This window comes from Balaenoptera musculus, chromosome 13, assembly GCF_009873245.2.
Source record: "Balaenoptera musculus isolate JJ_BM4_2016_0621 chromosome 13, mBalMus1.pri.v3, whole genome shotgun sequence".
NCBI lineage: Eukaryota > Metazoa > Chordata > Mammalia > Artiodactyla > Balaenopteridae > Balaenoptera > Balaenoptera musculus.
Window position 1 is genome coordinate 45,082,090 of NC_045797.1, and position 18,148 is coordinate 45,100,237.

The following is an 18,148-nucleotide window of genomic DNA, read 5'->3' on the forward strand; positions in this document are numbered from 1 at the left end:
ATGTATACATCTTGGGGCCTTGAAACTTCCAGCATGTACAACTTAATTAGGAAATGGAATGGGGAAGTTAGGCAGTTTCTACTCTGTCTCCAGCCTTCAGTGTTCTTTGCTACTTGACCTCCACGTGGTAGCAGAAGCTATCAGTCAGTGGCAGGTCCCTTGATGCTCTTTGGAGAAGAGAGACTTGCCTCTAAAGGGGGACTTCTGTTGTTTGCATAGTTAAAATTTTGAACTCTGATGTGTTTTGGTGTTTCTTTACTTTCCCTTTGTTTTGCCTTATTTTAATGTTTTCCAGCTGATGAATTATGACTGGTGAGATAAGTTTTTAGTAGAAGGAACAAAGCTTATAAATACAAATACAATTATCCATCACATTTTTCTTTAGTTCTCAAATTTTGGACAAATTTAATACCAGCATATTCTGTGATGTATGCTTGGCCAAGATAAATATTTAATTAACAAAATTGTCAATACAATGACATTTTTTGAGACTCAGTTGTAATTTTGTCATGTTTAGAAGTGGCATCGCTACCTTTTTTGACGGGTTTTTTTTTTTTTTTTTTCTTTTTCTTCTTTTTTGGCCGCATTGCACGGCTTGCAGGATCTTAGTTCCCCGATTGGGGATTGAACCTGGGTCATGGCAGTGAAAGTGCTGAGTCCTAACCACTGGACTGCCAGGGAATTTCCAAGCAAAAGTCTTTTTTTTAAAAAAAAAATATTTATTTATGTGGCCACGTGGGGCCTTTTTAGTTGCAGCACACGTTATCTTCGTTGTGGCACGCAGGCTCTTTTTAGTTGAGGCATGCGGGCTCTTAGTTGCAGCATGCAGGATCTAGTTCCCTGACCAGGGATCAAACCCGGGCCCCCTGCATTGGGAGCGCAGAGTCTTAATTGCTGGACCACCAGGGAAGTCCCCAAGCAAAAGTCTTTTAAAAGTAAAAATGTAGAAAAAAAATTTTAGGCACTTAGTTTTGCATCTCCTGAAGACAGCCTCTGCTAAAGAGTTTTTGGTTTGTTTCATTCATCTTTTAAAATAAGCATAGGTTTGATTTTTTTTTTTAATCCTAGTTAGAAATCCTTCTTTTTTCCTACTTATTTATAATTAAATTTCCTTATTATTTACCTTTTCTGTATAAGAGGAATTTAAACTGACTATATTTTGCATTTTTTTTCCCCTATAGGATAGATTCTCAAAAGTGAAATCACTGAGCCATGGAGTGAGTGTTCTTGGCTCGTAAATACTTACTTAGTGATCAAAGATTGCGTTTGTCTTATTCCCCATTTTATTCACTCTAGTCTCAGGCATATTCTCTTATGTTTCTGATAGCGGATTTCCAACTTTAAAATACAGTCTTTTTAAAAGTATAAAATAGACCCTTCTGCATTTTAGTAAGATTATTTTTTCCCATAAAGGGGAAGCGTGGAGTAGTTGTAACTTGTTATTCCTGAATTCTAATAATTGCTGACAGTTAGATTAGATGCAGTCCTATTGGAATGTGGAAACGGATTAAGATGCTGAAAGAATGCAAAAATCTACCAGCTAATGTTACTTTTCAGTGTGGAATTGGCATGGAGGAAGGTGGTAAGGTGGCAGGGAGTTGGGGAAACATGTACCTTTCCTTTATTTGTGTGATTCTGTTCACTTTGAGAGCAAATATTCACTCAGAATACTGTGCCAGCTACAAACCTTTAATCCAAAATGCAGTTTATGAATTTAGTATGTTTAATGTGTTATGTATGCTTATCTGTGTTGGAAAATTTTTAAAATTCTGTTTTCAAACTGTAGAACGTATCCTGCACTAGAGACTTTAACAGAACCTCACCAGCTCACAGCTACGTTAAGTTGTGTAATTGGAGTAGCCCGCAGTTTGGTATCAGGGGGCAAGTGGTTTCCTGAAGGTCCAACACACATGCTACCTCTGTTGATGAGAGCATTGCCTGGGGTGGATCCAAATGACTTTAGTAAATGCATGGTGAGCATATTTATGATTCTGTTTTGTATCTAAGTTATAATTGTGTAAATGGATATCCTATTACTTTTTCTTCAAATATTCTTTAGAACATAGTAAAGTGTAAAATTTGTTAATGGTAGCAGAGTTATATCTGTAGATGCCCAAGTTTAGATCTGTGGACAGTTAGTTGATCTATGTAAGGTCTTCCTTAGTAAGTAATTTCCCATAACCTGTGTGCATTTATGATCATATGGTGTTTTAAAGCTCATTATGTATCTCCTATCTTCCTTAAGCAGATACATTAAAAATGGTAGCATTTGATCACTTGTGCTTCCGTTTGTCTGCACTTGTCACAAGGAACATGATAAAAATTACTGGGTGTGAAATGCCAGATTCCCCTTATACACACACCTCTGACTTAGAATATTGTTCACCTTCCCTCTTCCCTGGTCTCTAGCTTCTGCATGAGCATTTTCTATTTACTCTTAGCTAATGTTATATTTTTGGTGGGAGGCACAGTAACTTCTCAGTGACAAAAGATTGCAGAACTTTGTGCTTAAACCTAATAAACTTTCAGAAAATTTGTTGTTGGATTTCCCTCAGAATAATTTATTTGGTACTTTATTGTAGCTTATGGTATACATGTATTTTGGAACTAGAGTTATGTAATTAATATTAGATCTTTTGTATCTTCCCATAGATCACATTCCAATTTATAGCAACATTTTCCACTCTGGTACCTTTAGTAGATTGTTCATCTGTACTACAAGAAAGAAATGACCTCACAGAAGTAAGGATGCTTTCTGGTTGTAAAAGGATTGGTTAGCTGAGCTCTGATTCTTACTGTATATGCATAGTAATATTTGATAGTTTAAAAGCAACTTTGCAGAGGTGCTCATAAGTTAAAATTACTGTTTTGTGACTAGAACGATATAAATGGAGGTCATCATTGATAAAATAATCTGCAGAGCACCCACCAAAGGGGGTGGTCAAAAATAGGCTATTTTAGTAAACAAGTGACATGTAAAGGTGTATTTCAGTGTTTTGTCACTTTTTAATGTTTTGTTAAGCAAAAGTGGTGGCATTTTCTTTTTCCATCTTATGTTAGGAATAAATCTGTTAAGGGGATTGGCATCTAATGAAGAGAAATTTTCTTCATTACTGTCTGGTTTTTTTTTAGAACAATTTTCTTTATTACAAGTATGTTACTACCTGACTTTTGGCATTTAGATGTTTAAGTAGTGAGAGATAATCCTTTACACATACACCAGCAGTTTGAAAACTGTTACTGATTTTTAAAAGAATGGCTGCCTGACTTCTGTTTTTGGCCCTTACAAAATATGTTAATTACTTCTTATTTTGGTTCCTGGAAAGTAGATGAGTTATTCTAAATTGATACGGGACTATGGTGCTGTTTCTCACAGCGCTCAATGTAATAATGCAGTGTTAGAGACATTTTGTAGACTATAATTGAGTTTTGTTCAGAGAAAAAAATCAAAGACTATTCTAAAATTTTCTCCACGTTGACATGTTACAGGTGGAGCGAGAACTTTGTTCTGCCACAGCTGAATTTGAGGATTTCGTCTTACAGTTTATGGACAGGTGAGCAAGTACCCCAGATATCCCCTTTATCTGACATTCAAAAATAGTGATGTGCTGTCCCAGCAACTTTAGCCTCGTTCTGCATTGCAACCTGTATTTAATTATTGGGTTGGCCCAAAGGTTTGTTTGTTTTTTTCCATAAGATGGCTCTAGTAGTACTTAGTTGTCTTTTCACTTCATTCAAAACAATTTTGTTAGATTGTATGTGACAACTGTCATATTGGGGTGCATTTAGAAAAAGACTTATCAAAAATTGGTGAATTTTTGTGTAACCATTTTAATATTGAAGGTGGAAGAAGAAAGCAACATTTTTGGCATATTATGCTTTATTATTTCAAGAAAGGTAAAAACACAACTGAAATGCAAAAAGGTTTGTGCAGTATATGGAGAAGGTGCTGTGACTGATCGAACATGTCAAAAGTAGTTTGCAAAGACAAAAAGACAGCCCTCAGAATGGGAGAAAATCTTTGCAAACGAAGCAACAGACAAAGGATTAATCTCCAAAATATACAAACAGCTCATGGAGCTCAATATCAAAAAAACAATTACAACCCAATCAGAAAATGAGTGGAAGACCTAAATAGACACCTCTCCAAGGAGGACATACAGATAGCCAAGGGGCACATGAAAGGATGCTCGACATCTCTAATTATTAGAGAAATGCAAATCAAAACTACAATGAGGGATCACCTCACACCAGTCAGAATGGCCATCATCAAACAATAAATGCTGGAGAAGGTGTGGAGAAAATGGAACCCTCTTGCACTGTTGGTGGGAATGTAAATTGTTACAGCCACTGTGGAGAACAGTATGGAGGTTCCTTAAAAAACTAAAAATAGAACTACCTTATGACCCAGCAATCCCACTACTGGGCATATACCCTGAGAAAACCGTAATTCAAAGGGACACATGTTCCCCAGTGTTCATTGCAGCACTATTTGCAATAGCAAATGGAAACAACCTAAATGTCCAATGACAGATGAATGGATAAAGAAGATGTGGCACATATATACAATGGAATATCACTCAGCCATAAAAAGGAACGAAATTGGGTCATTTGTAGAGACGTGGATGGACCTAGAGTCTAGAGTGAAGTAAGCCAGAAAGAGAAAAACAAATATTGTATATTAACGCATATATGTGGAATCTAGAAAAATGGTACAGATGAGCTTATTTGCAGGGCAGGAATAGAGATGCAGATGTAGAGAACGAACAGGTGGACACAGGGCAGGAAGGGGAGGGTGGGACGAATTGGGAGATTAGGATTGATGTATATACATTACCACGAGTAAAATAGATAGCTAGTGGGAACATGCTGAGCTCAGCTTGGTGCTCTGTGACAACCTAGATGGGTGGGATGTGGGGTGGGGGTGGGGGTCCAAGAGGGAGGGGATATGGGGATATATGTATACATATAGCTGATTCACTTCATTGTACAGCAGAAACTAACACAACATTGTAAAGCAATTATACTCCAATTTTAAAAAATTTTTGAAAAAAAGTGGTTTGCGAAGTTTCATGCTGGAGATTTCTCACTGGACAGTGCTCCACGGTTGGGTAGACCAGTTGAAGTTGATAGCAGTCAAATCGAGACATTAATTGAGAACAGTCAACGTTATACCACACGGGAGATAGCCGACATACTCAAAATATCCAAATCAAGTGTTGAAAATCATTTGCATCAGCTCGGTTGTGTTCATCACTTTGATGTTTGGGTTCCACATAAGTTAAGCGAAAAAAACCTTCTTGACCATATTTTCACATGCAATTCTCTACTTAAATGTAATGAAAACGTTCCACTTTTAAAACAAATTGTGATGGACGATGAAAAGTGGATACTGTACAACAATGTGGAATGAAAGAGATCGTGGGGCAAGCGAAATGAACCACCACCAACCACACCAAAGGCTGGTCTTCATCCAGAGAAGGTGATGTTGTGTATATGGTGGGATTGGAAGGGAGTCCTCTATTATGAGCTCCTTCCGGAAAACCAAACGATTAATTCCAACAAGTACTGCTCCCAATTAGACCAACTGAAAGCAGCACTCGACAAAAAGTGTCCAGAATTAGTCAAAAGAAAATGCATAATCTTCCATCAGGATAACGCAAGACTTCATGTTTCTTTGATGATCAGGCAAAAACTGTTAAAGGGACTTCCCTGGTGGCGCAGTTTTGAAGAATCCGCCTGCCAATGCAGGGGACACGGGTTTGAGCCCTGGTCCAGGGAGGATCCCACGTGCCACAGAGCAGCTAAGCCTGTGCGCCACAACTGCTGAGCCTGAGCTCTAGAGCCCGCAGGTCACAGCTACTGAAGCCCGTGCACCTGGAGCCCGTGCTCCGCAACAAGAGAAGCCACCGCAATGAGAAGCCTGCGCACTGCAAGGAAGAGTAGCCCCCGGTCGCCACAACTAGAGAAAGCCTGCACACAGTAACGAAGACCCAATGCAGCCAAAAATAAAAAAATAAACCAACAAACAAAAAAACTATTACAGCTTGGCTGGGAGGTTCTTTTTTTTTTAATATTTATTTATTTATTTATTTGGCTGCACTGGGTCTTAGTTGTGGCGTGCGGGATCTTAGTTGTGGCATGCAGGATCTTTAGTTGCGGTATGTGAACTCTTAGTTGCTGCATGCGAACTCTTAGTTGAGGCATGTGGGATCTAGTTCCCTGACCAGGGATCGAACCTGGGCTCCCTGCATTGGGAGCGCAGAGTCTTAGCCACTGGACCACCAGGGAAGTCCCTGGCTGGGAAGTCCTGATTCATCCGCTGTATTCACCAGACATAGCACCTTCGGATTTCCATTTATTTCGGTCTTTACAAAATTCTCTTCGTGGAAAAAAATTTCAGTTCCCTGGAAGGCTGTAAAAGGCATCTGGAACAGTTCTTTGCTCAAAAAGATAAAAAGTTTTGGGAGGACGGAATTATGAAGTTGCCTGAAAAATGGCAGCAGGTAGTGGAACAAAAGGGTGAATACGTTGTTCAGTAAAGTTCTTGATGAAAATGAAATATGTGTCTTTTATCTTTACTTAAAAACCGAAGGCACTTTTTGGCCAACCCAGTACTGTGCAAGGCTGGTGCTTCTTCTCAAGTTACAAAAGGACAGTTGGTTTGTGATCCATGTACAAATTAAGTAGCTATCACTTGTATAGTCATGACAATAGATTTATCTAATCAACAACAAAAAATGTTAAGCCAGTTTTTAGTTGCTAAAATTTTACTTTCTTTGGGATATTTAGATGCTTCGGACTTATAGAAAGTAGCACATTGGAGCAAACAAGAGAAGAGACAGAAACTGAGAAAATGACTCACTTGGAGAGTTTGGTCGAATTAGGTCTGTCTTCTACGTTTAGTACAATCCTCACACAATGTTCCAAAGAAATATTTATGGTAAGAGTGCATTGCTGCAAAGAATTAAATTCCAACTTGTAATTTTATTTGATGTTTTAAAAATTGAACTTCAAGTTACTTTGTATGCATATCATGCCAGCTTATCCTTTCTTTCCATACTAAAATTTGAAAAAGATGGGGAATTCTCTGGCGGTCCAGTAGTTGGGACTCCGCGCTTCCACTGCAGGAGGCACAAGTTCAATCCCTGGTGGGGAACTAAGATCCTGCGTGCCTCATGGCGTGGCAAGGCCAAAAAAAAAAATAATAAAATAAAATTTGGAAAAGATACACAGTTGAACCTCATTATTTGCAGCTTCTGTATTTGCAAATTCAACATAGTGTACTTGCTAAAATTTATTTGTAACCCCAAAATTGGTACTCGCAGTGCTTTTGTGCAAACTTTTAAAAGTGGCAAAAATTTTGAGTTGTGCGTGTTTGCAGCTGAAATCAAATAAGGTGACACTCTGCCATCTTGTTTTAGCTCTCATACTGTAAACGAGTGTCCTTTTTTCATCTATTTAATGCCAGGTCTTTCACATTTTTGTGCTTTTTGGTGATTTTGCTTTTTAAAATGGCCCCCAAGAGTAATGCTGATGCACTCACTGTCTAGTGTTCTAAGCAAAAAATAGTTGTGTTGGGCCTAACGTAGAAAATATTAACATGTTTTAGGTAAGCTTCGTTCAGAAATGAGTTACAGTGCTTTTGGCTATGAGTTCAAGGTTAATGAATCAACAATGTATATTAAAGTGTCTTCAGACAGAACCACACATAAACAAAATTATATATCCATATATCCATCAGTTGATGAAAATGTAACCAGAGGTTTATAGGAACTTAATCCTATATTTCCCCTAAGAACTATGGTTCAGTATTTGCTAATTCAGTGCCCACAGTGATTTTATAGAGCATAACTACTACAAATAACAAGAATTGACTGTATGTTTAAAATTTACAGTAAAATACTACTTGAGAGAAAAGTTTTGAAAATTGTTTATGCCATCACATAATAGAAATTAAATCCCAAATATAAAAATCTGGCAAACTATGATGAATGAGAAATAGTTTGTCCTCATAAGGCATTCTGTGAACATTCACTTATTCAGTATTAGTCGATACCTATTATATACAATATGGTCTTTATTTCATATTTTCTATTCCACTACTCTCTTTCCATTTCTGTTTCTACTTTCTCTGTCTGAGATTGTCATTGTTCAATGTTTATCCTGGTTAAAAGCTAAACTGCCTTACACCTGCATGAAATATTTACTAAGATTATGTTAGTATAAAGAAATTAACATAAATAATCTCTTATTTAACCAAAATCTTTTGAAAGGAGTTGTTTGTAATTTGCAGCATTGTCAATCCATGTTTAGAGCTAATTCTTTAATTCAGCAATTAAATTAAAATTCTGTGACTTGATTGTAAAATTAAATAGAATGCTTCACGTCTTTTAGAGGAGAGAAAAATATAGTTTGTAGTTGTCAGAATGACAAACTGTAAATATTAGGTATTACCCCAAATTCCCTCTGTTATATTGGATTGGCCAACAAGATAATTAAATAGCATTTGCTTCCAGCAGCTCTGGTTTTGTGCTTAGCATTTCTGCAGCAAATAAAATCTTGTGCCGCAAATGTTTTGTTCACATTAGGGTTTTGTGCAAAGGTTATTCATAGACCTGAATGTAGCATTATTAAGCAAATCTTTATGTATTCAGATGGTTAAATTTTTCCTACTTGGTTATTTTTAGTATAGTCTGAGTATCATTTTCTTTGGTGTTTCAAAAGATGTTTAATTTTCTTAAACGTGCTGGTTAGACATTTTCATTTGTTACATTATCTTTTAATAGGTGGCCCTTCAGAAGGTTTTTAATTTTTCTATTTCACATATATTTGAAACAAGAGTTGCAGGCCGCATGGTGGCAGACATGTGCCGTGCTGCAGTGAAGGTGAGTTGGGGTTTTCTGGACTGATGAATTAATGAATCAATAGCCACGAGTTTTATGTGGTTAATTATTTTAGACATGCTTGTCATTCTTAAAATACACGTTTCTTTCAGTAGCTGCTTATAGCCCTTATTTGCCACTGAAAATAGAGCTAGTGTATACTTTGTGACTATTCAATATTTGTGCCTTTCAAAAAAACTTATTTATACAAATATGTTTTCAGTGCTGCCCGGAGGAATCTTTGAAGCTATTTGTTCCCCACTGCTGCAGTGTTATAACTCAACTTACAATGAGTAAGTCTTAAGGTTATTATTCTGTATTTGTAACTTCAGAAAATTTTTTTCTTGGTGTCCACAACTCTGTTGATGGAAACAGATTCTCTAAGCTATGCAGTATTTTAATTTTACAGTTTGGGGTACAATTGCTCAAAACAAGGTATCATCCAGGTTGACAGGTAGCTTAGAAATTTTACTCTATTACATTAATGTTTTCATACATACAAGAAGCATTCAGCTGTTGCCATAATATCTGTTATTTTGTGAGATGTGTAGGGGCAGGCGTCCTGGTTGGTGTGTTTATTTTCTTGAAAATTGAGTTTTCACCTCCTCTGGAGCAAGTCCAGCTTAATGAAGAAAGAAAGAAAACGTCATAAAAGAGACTTTTCTCAGCTATTAGAAATATTAAATATAAATACTTTTAAATGATGCATTTAATTGGATATTTGTTTTTTTTCCCTCTGATACTATTTTGCTATTTTTAGATGATGATGTATTAAATGAAGAAGAGCTAGATAAGGAGTTACTATGGAATCTTCAACTTTTGTCTGAGGTATTGTAAATCTTTGGAATAAGAAAATATTTCTTTGAAAATGTTGACTTGCTCTTAGGATTTATCCTGTTTTGAAAAATTAACTTTAAAACATGTAAAGTCATAAGTTTGAAAAATGTCTTTATGGGACTACAAAAAGTCAGATAATCTCATTTTCTTACTATAAAAGGAGTATGGTAACTGTTGACTACTTTGTGGTCAACGCTCTGCCTGACTTTTTACTGATTAATTCTACTGTGGGTAACTCTGACTGAAAAGTGTATCAGATTTGGCATCTTCCCCCCCACCCCACCCCATGCTAAATTTGGCCATCAGTCAAACTTCAGTTTCCTATAGGGGTTAGTTCAGAAACCAAAGAACAGAGAAATCCATTTAAGTAAGTTTTGTCTCTTTAAGGAGATAGCCTCTTGAAAAGGATGTTATGGCACTTCAGAGCCTAAACTCAGAAAATGTGTTTTGAGAAAGAATGTGTTCTTAAGAAAGAATTCATTGTTAGAATATAATTAAAATGATAATCCTAAAATGAATTAAAGTCATTTTAAGAAACACTGTTACTATTTTAGACTACTTTAATTGTTGATTCTTGATCTTTTAACCAAAATATCTTTAACTGTTTTCTTTTTAGATTACTCGAGTGGATGGGAAGAAGTTGCTTCTTTATAGGGAGCACCTTGTAAAGATTCTCCAAAGAACCCTACATTTAACCTGTAAGCAGGGTTACACTCTGTCTTGTAACCTTTTGCATCACCTTCTTCGTTCTACTACACTTATCTACCCTACAGAATACTGCAGTGTGCCAGGCGGCTTTGACAAGCCTCCTTCTGAATACTTTCCTATCAAGGCAAGCATTTTCAATAATTTAGGGTTCCAGGATATATTGGGTTATTTTTCTAAGGGATTCAAAGTGCGGGTTTTTTCCTTGTTGTGTATTAAGGTGTCACTTCTTTATTTTTAACGTAGATTACTAAAACTATTATTGGAATGTTTTAAACTTGGAAAGTGTGATGTAGCTCTCATCTAGCTCTAGTTTTCTTCTTTTCTGGTTGTATGTGAAATGACTTTTTAATGCCATATTTAACCTCCATAGTTCCATATAATTTGGGGGTGGAATGCAATAGCCTTACATAAACTTACTGTTACTCTTATAGTAAACTCATATTTGAGTGGCTCTTCAGGGAGACCTTTTTCAGGAGTGATAATGAAAGACTCCTGTGATGTCTTCATACCTTTTTTTGTGCATTTGCTGCCTTAGGTTTGGATTACCTATACAGTTTCTTTTAAGCCTTTTAAAGTATGTTTGTATGTTGGGGGTGTTTTTCCAACTTCTCAACTTGCTAATTAAATGCTATTTTCTAGGACTGGGGTAAACCAGGGGACTTGTGGAATTTGGGGATCCAGTGGCATGTTCCTTCTTCTGAAGAAGTGGCTTTTGCCTTCTATCTTTTGGACTCTTTTCTTCAGCCTGAGCTCATCAAACTCCAGCGTTGTGGGGATGGAGAACTTGAAATGTCTAGGTTAGTTTTCTTTTATAATCAGTTAGTGTTATATGGTTGTAGACTAAAAAATTCTTTTCGTGCCTCTCCCTCTCTCAATGGCATATCTGATGTATTCATTTTCTTTTTAAAAAAAATTAATTTATTTATTTTTGGCTGTGTTGGGTCTTCGTTGCTGCACGTGGGCTTTCTCTAGTTGCGGTGAGCGGGGGCTAGTCTTCGTTGCAGCGTGCGGGCTTCTCACTGCGGTGGCTTCTCTTGTTGCGGAGCACGGGCTCTAGGCACATGGGCTTCCGTAGTGGCTCGCGGGCTCTAGAGTGCAGGCTCAGTAGTTGTGGCGCATGGGCTTAGTTGCTCCCCGGCATGTGGGATCTTCCTGGACCAGGGCTTGAACCTGTGTCCCCTGCATTGGCAGGTGGATTCTTAACCACTGCGCCACCAGGGAGGTCCCTGATGTATTCATTTTCAATGTGTGTTTTGAATGTCTGCCATAAATGTGATCAGAAAACCATTTAATACATTTAAATGGTTTTCTAATCACATTAATATAATATAAAACCATTTTATAGTTTAATAACAGAAATTTTGTCATAATATTTAAACATCTTAAATAGAAAAACTCAGAGTTTTTTTCTAGTTTGTTTTTAGTGCCTTCTATCTAGCAGTGTCACTTGTGCGTCTTTTGGGAAGTGTGTGTAAATATGCCCCCTTTGTAAGGAAATGCCTGTTTTTCTAGATTCGCCTTAGATTTTATCGGCTTGTTTCTTTTTAGTAATTCATACTATTGATATTAATATTACTTAGAGAAATATCTCTAAGATATTGTTTCTCCCCCAAAGAGCTTTAGCACGGAACAATTATTTGAGACCACTGGACTTTTATAGTTTGAATCTTTGAAAGTTCCTAAAATCATAGTAAGAAAATTACTATGTGTCAAATAACAGGAAATTCTGATAAGCAAATCCAGTAGGAATGGGCTTGGAGGAGGAAGAAGTATGATTGACTTATGTTGGCTATGTGGTACTCTGAACTGCTTTTTGGAGTAAATGTTTAGCTAGTCTTTTTTTTTGCTTTTTTTTTGGCCACACAGCATGGCTTGTGGGATCTTAGTTCCCCAACCAGGGATTGAACCTGGGCCCTTGGCAATGAAAGCGCTGCATCCTAACCACGGGACCGCCAGGGAAGTCCCTAGCTAGTGCATTTTAAAAGACAGACTATAGTGGAAAATCTTCTGTAATACTGTTTTCCCTTTTTGTTAGTGGTTGTGATCTTTGGGTAAATAGGGAATTAAATTCAGAATTGCTTCACAAAGGGCAATCAGTCGTTGTTACTTGTGATTATTTAGAGCCTGTTTAAATGTAAGCAGGTCTAATATTATCAGTAAATATCTGTTTAATTACCTTGTACTATTAAGAGGGTAAACTGAAAACATTCATCATTTCTATGCCTTAATTTTGTATATTCCCACTTGATAAAGTTTTTTACTTCACCTTAAACTCTACAAGGCTTTTTCTTAAATAGGGATTTGGAGTCTTCTCAAATATGAAAATGCTTTTTATTTTTTCTAGAGATGATGTTCTACAGAGTCTGACTATAGTACACAACTGTTTAATTGGCTCAGGAAACCTCCTACCTCCATTGAAAGGAGAGCCAGTTACTAACTTGTAAGTAAAAATAACTACTTTACATATTTTGCTCTTTTGCCATTTGGCATATATTTTAAGACTTAGTCACATAATGAGTCACTGGTTCTGTTATTGGTGTTGTTTCTGTATCACTTTAACCTTTTTGTCATTGTTAGGCCAAAAACACCTGAGGCACAGTTTAGATCTATAAATTTTAGGGCTTTATTCAGATTTTTCATATGGTACCAGGATAGAATAACTTTCAATGCTAATCAGTTTTAAAATATCAACTTAGAGATATTAAGTTCATCTGTTAGTTTACTGAGTTAATTAAGATAAATTCTTTAAGAAAAGAAAGGGAAACACCTTTTTTTTTTTTGGTGTGCAATCAATGGTAAGGATTTTCTAGCAAAAAACGTGGGGTGTTTTTTAATAAAAATTTGTTCTATGTTATTGATTATGATTTTGAACTTTTGAGATCCACAAAGTTGCTTTTACAAATTTAAGTGCTTTTCAGAGTATTATTATTTCGAATGAATGTCTTGATTTAGTCTATTGTCAGTGTTACCATTGAAGTTGAAAAAAATTGAGTTTAAATGAAATCAGCTGTACATAACTTTAGCTCACTTATCAAGTACAGAGATGCTAGTTTCAATATACCATGTTAGATCATTTTCTCTGAACACCAACATCTCATTGCTGAGTAAGTTAATGAAAATCACACAAAAATGAGTAAGGAACCCTTGCCCCCTCAGAAAAGCAGAAGGGGAGAATTATTTGTTGATTTTGCAACAAAAATCTTAAAAAGTTTCAAGGAATGGTTTTAAAATGTGGCTTGCTTGTCTTTCCGTATTCTGCATAATCAGTTGTTTGGGGTCATACATTTTCATAATTCCCACTTATTTCACTTATCTAAAAACTGTTTCTAGGCATTGAACTTTTTAGATTACTCATTAGATTTAAGAGGGAGAAGTAGGGTCATTTCAGGTAAGGAAATCTGTTTTAAGTTTGCCTAGGAATTTACTGAATTCTTTTAAAGAACTTTTGTTTTTCATCAGTTTTATAGTTTGATATAAGAGCAATTTTACCAAAATTCATTTTTGTCAAGAGAGATATTAAACAATATTTTAAAATGAGAGACTTACAGAAATGGTTTTGATTTTCCTAATGATCTTTAACAGTATGTAATTAGTAAGAACTTAACTTTTACAGCATGCCAAAAAGCTATTTCATACATAACAAATTGATTATATCAGTAAACTTAGTTCTGCTTGAACGTGTTGAAGTGTGGTCCTTTAATCCAATAATTTATCTAAGAGCAAAAGCATTTATCTTCTGTGTATATAATTAGATGATTTTAGTACTGAGTGATGATTACGATACACTCAGGAGGCTTAGAGGTTTCCGTTGCAGTTCATTTCAGCATGGAGCCATGTGCACTATCATAGTGAATTGAAGCAAAGTCTTTATCCTTTGAAATATATGTGCATTAGGGCAAATGTTCCATATATATTTGGTTATTATAAAGCCAGTTAGATTTGTATATAATGAAATGCATTTTCAATAAGGAAAACAATACCATATTATTAAAACCTTATTAGTGCCACAAAAGATAATTAAGCAGATTGTTAGCCCATTTTACTGTACATTATAAGCTATAAAATTGACACGAATATCCCTTTATAGGTTTTTTTTCAGAAAAATTGAAAAGGAAAGATGATTTAGATTTAAAAGTGTTGTGTTTAGAATTTTCACTTAATGAAAATTTGACATAATAAAACCTAATGAGGTAATACAAAATTATGTTTAATATAAATGTGTTTATATATTTTAATTATAAAATATATTTTCTTGTATATTTAATAGTACATAATGAAATAAAATATACAACGAGGAAAACTTCAATGATTTTAATCACTGAACAGTACACATTTTTAGGATTCTTTACAGTTACGTACACCTACTCAGTGTAATGATTATACAAAGTACAGTTAGAGATGAATGAGCATCCCTTTGCCTTTGAACTGTCAAAAGAGAGAGTTTGTAAAGTCTTCCCTGGGCTTTTAATTAGTTCTTAACAGAATCCTTTTTTTTTAAAAACCAATTTCTAACTGGTATCACCTTTACCTGAAATTTTAATTTATTTTAGCAATGTGTGACTTTTTACATTGACTTTATATAACATTACAACTTTTTTTTGCAGATAGTAAGTTAGTTTTCACTAAAGTAAAATAAAATAAAGTTAGCCTTTTAAATTTCTAAAATGCTTATTCTAATATAGGTCAATAATTATTAAAATCTTCTAAGTGTAAATTGATTTGAAAGAACTAATCAAATAATTTCAATTGATGGTGCCATTGTTCTGTGATAGTGAATCATACTGCCTAGTTTGAAGAAAGAAGATCTGTAGCATAATTCTTGGAGATTATCAGTAGCAGGTCAATTTGAAACCAGAAGATGAAAAGACTCTTTTATTTTGGACATGAGTTATTCCAAAGGAGATAGAGTAAAATGTGCCAAGTTGAGGAGAAAAGGAAACGCATAATGGTGACCAACGCTTTAGTGTAATGCCAAAGATATCCGGTGGTGTTTGGCTGTGGTATTGTGGGACATTATACGTTTTCTGAAATACCAGACCAGTTTTTGGAAGCACCTAGCAGCTCAATTCTTTTTTTAAATTTAAACTTACATTTTTCTTATATAAATCTCAATTAGGGAAAATATTCTAGCTGCTTTAATTATTTTTTGTCGAATCACTTATTATTAAGTTTGCCTTGTGCATGTATTAGTAGTATTAGTCTTCTGGCAAATTGCAGCAGTAAAAAACCAGAAACTTATTTCAGTTCTGAATTTTCCTGTAAGAAAATCTTAATTGCTAATAGAGTATGTGGGATCCCATTGTTCAGGGAAATGGCTACCACATGTGAAAAACACTTTTCTATGCTACGTGATTAGAGACTGACAAAAAATAAAAAGCTTAGATGAGATGAGTTGATTGTCCTAAGTATAAAGTAAATTATATACCTAATGGTACCTACATTGTACTTTTTGGCCTTTAGCAATGTAAGGTTACTAAGTATCTTGTACATATTATAAATTTTACTGTTTCAAAGGATGGATGAAATAAGGTCCTTTGAGGGTTTAATTTACCCTTAATTGGGTAAATTTTTTTAGTTTCGTTCGGTTTGAAATTTAACAGTTTTGTCAGATACCAAGGTTACTGAATTAATCTTAAAATGGAACCTCTCTATTTTGCTCTTGGAACCTTTAGTTAATGATTTCATAGAAACATTTGTGCTATAATTTATACTCATAGTTCTACCTTTATAGATGTGGAAGTTGGATTATGTCTTTCCAGGGTCATGTAGGAATTTTGGACACTTGCCTTTAATCCTCAAATTGTCATTAATTTCTCCTTTTGCAGTCCATTTCTTTAGAATCTTTTAGGTCTAACCAGCTATCACAGGATGCAAAAAACTAACATCTATAAAAACAGGGTTACTCAAGGTAGAGGAGTCATCATTTTTCATCTCAAATATTTCTTCTTTACTTTGTGCCCCCTTTCCTCCGATAGATCTGTTAAGTCATTCTTAGTTAAATCATTCTTAGGAGCTCAGCTTTTACTAACTTTTCACTCAAAAAAAAAAAAAAAAAAATTCATACTTAAGGTCTAAGAGTTGAGACCATTTCATGAATATGTGAAAGGATGTGTTGTTATGCGATGAGGGGCAGGGCTAGCTAACCTCTCTTGGCACCTCCAGGAAACTACCCAGCTCTGCTGGGGGAGCTGCACACAGAAAAGGAAACAGTTACTACTCCACGGTGAGTAACCCTGTTTTCTCCTTATTTCACCTTCTGACTGTTTTCATTGATTTTTAAAAAAACTTGTGTGTCAGACATGGAAATAGTTCTTATGCTCCGAGTTAATTTTAAACCTAGCGGTATGTAAGATTCTCTTTACTTGGCAACCCTTTGTTCACATGGTAGAGTCAGAGACAGCCTTTCATTTTTGTTTATAGCTATTGTTTATGCCCAGGATTGAACTGGATAACAGAACACAGAAATAGGCCAGTTGTCTGTTGTGAAACACTTGTTACCTTGAGGGAAAAAAATTCTGTTAGTGGCTTGGTTTTTATACCTTTTATGTTTGTTTTCATTTGGGAGGGGAGGGATTTGGAGCAGGGTAGGTTGTTCTTCCACTTACAGAAAGGGAGAATTATTGTTTGCAGTTGTTCCGTGACAGTTCACCTAGCCTTCATTTGCATATTTGATTTGTATTGTATATTTTGTTTTTATGTTACGGGTCATTTCTTCCTTTTTCACCATCCTTTCTTTCCCACCAGTGATTATTTTCATCGTTCTACTCTAATCAAATCTGAAGAAGATTGCCATCTAGTGGTACAAATAGCGTAGATGTAGAAAACTTACAAGTTTTTGTTTTTTTTTTAAAGTGGTACAGATATTAAACACATTTTGTTATAAATTAGGTGGCTTGGTGGTCCTATGTAGTTGCTATGAACCTGATTTAACTTGATTATTATTGTATAGATGGTATTATTTGTAATATGTTGCATTGAAATTATTTGTCATACTTTTATTTTTATATTACTGTTTGTAAAATGAACCAGTGATGAGTAGAATGAATTTCACTCGGGGTGGGGGAGTGATGGTATTTGATTTAAATTGTATATATTGCTACTATAGTGTTTAATCAGAATGCAGATTTATAATTGTTGATAGCACTTTAAGTCTACTCAGCTAAGATTATGTACATAACTAAAAGTTACAAGAGCAGATTTAAGTATCAGAGAGTACAGCCCAGTACACATAGACTTAAAATGTGACCACAAAGAGATACAATCATAAAGTCTTACTTGGGTAATGGATAGACATTTCTTTTAGAAAATTATTCTTCTAAAGATCAGAAGAAATATTTAGTATAAATATGTATTTATACTCGCTGAGAAGCATTTGGTGTAAAAGGTGTCAGTACAATCAGAGTTTAATTAATTTGTTAGATAAGAAGAGATCAATTAAAGCTGAATCTTAGATAAATAAGCATAAAAGAAACTTGAGATGGATAAGAACAAATAAAGTAAAGCTGAACTATATGTCTAAACAGGTGCCTTCTATACTCTTGAGATGTGTAAGATGTGTTTTAGTTCAGGTTTTAAAAGTAAAAGCCTAAGCCATTTTAATTTAAATCTATTACTTAATATTTTAAAATCCCACACAGGTTGATATGTTTCTAAATAATTGTAATAAGTGATAAGTACTTCATCAACTCTTCTGCTAGGGAAACAATTCAGAGTGACAC

General features: G+C 35.2%; 1 protein-coding gene across 2 annotated transcripts in view; it reads left to right on the forward strand.

Annotated features, from left to right (window-relative positions):
• PSME4 (proteasome activator subunit 4) overlaps nucleotides 1–18,148 on the forward strand; it is a 101,128-nt gene that overhangs the window by 50,446 nt on the left and 32,534 nt on the right. For both annotated transcript variants that reach the window (XR_005022342.1, XM_036872623.1), the window contains exons 11-20: nucleotides 1,787–1,973; nucleotides 2,653–2,742; nucleotides 3,490–3,554; nucleotides 6,793–6,943; nucleotides 8,790–8,888; nucleotides 9,109–9,178; nucleotides 9,646–9,713; nucleotides 10,339–10,554; nucleotides 11,070–11,227; nucleotides 12,775–12,870. Coding sequence is in view for 1 of the 2 variants with exons in the window: in XM_036872623.1 (XP_036728518.1) it covers nucleotides 1,787–1,973; nucleotides 2,653–2,742; nucleotides 3,490–3,554; nucleotides 6,793–6,943; nucleotides 8,790–8,888; nucleotides 9,109–9,178; nucleotides 9,646–9,713; nucleotides 10,339–10,554; nucleotides 11,070–11,227; nucleotides 12,775–12,870 (1,200 nt within the window). In the remaining variant the exon portion in view is untranslated. The remainder of the gene's footprint in view (nucleotides 1–1,786; nucleotides 1,974–2,652; nucleotides 2,743–3,489; nucleotides 3,555–6,792; nucleotides 6,944–8,789; nucleotides 8,889–9,108; nucleotides 9,179–9,645; nucleotides 9,714–10,338; nucleotides 10,555–11,069; nucleotides 11,228–12,774; nucleotides 12,871–18,148) is intronic.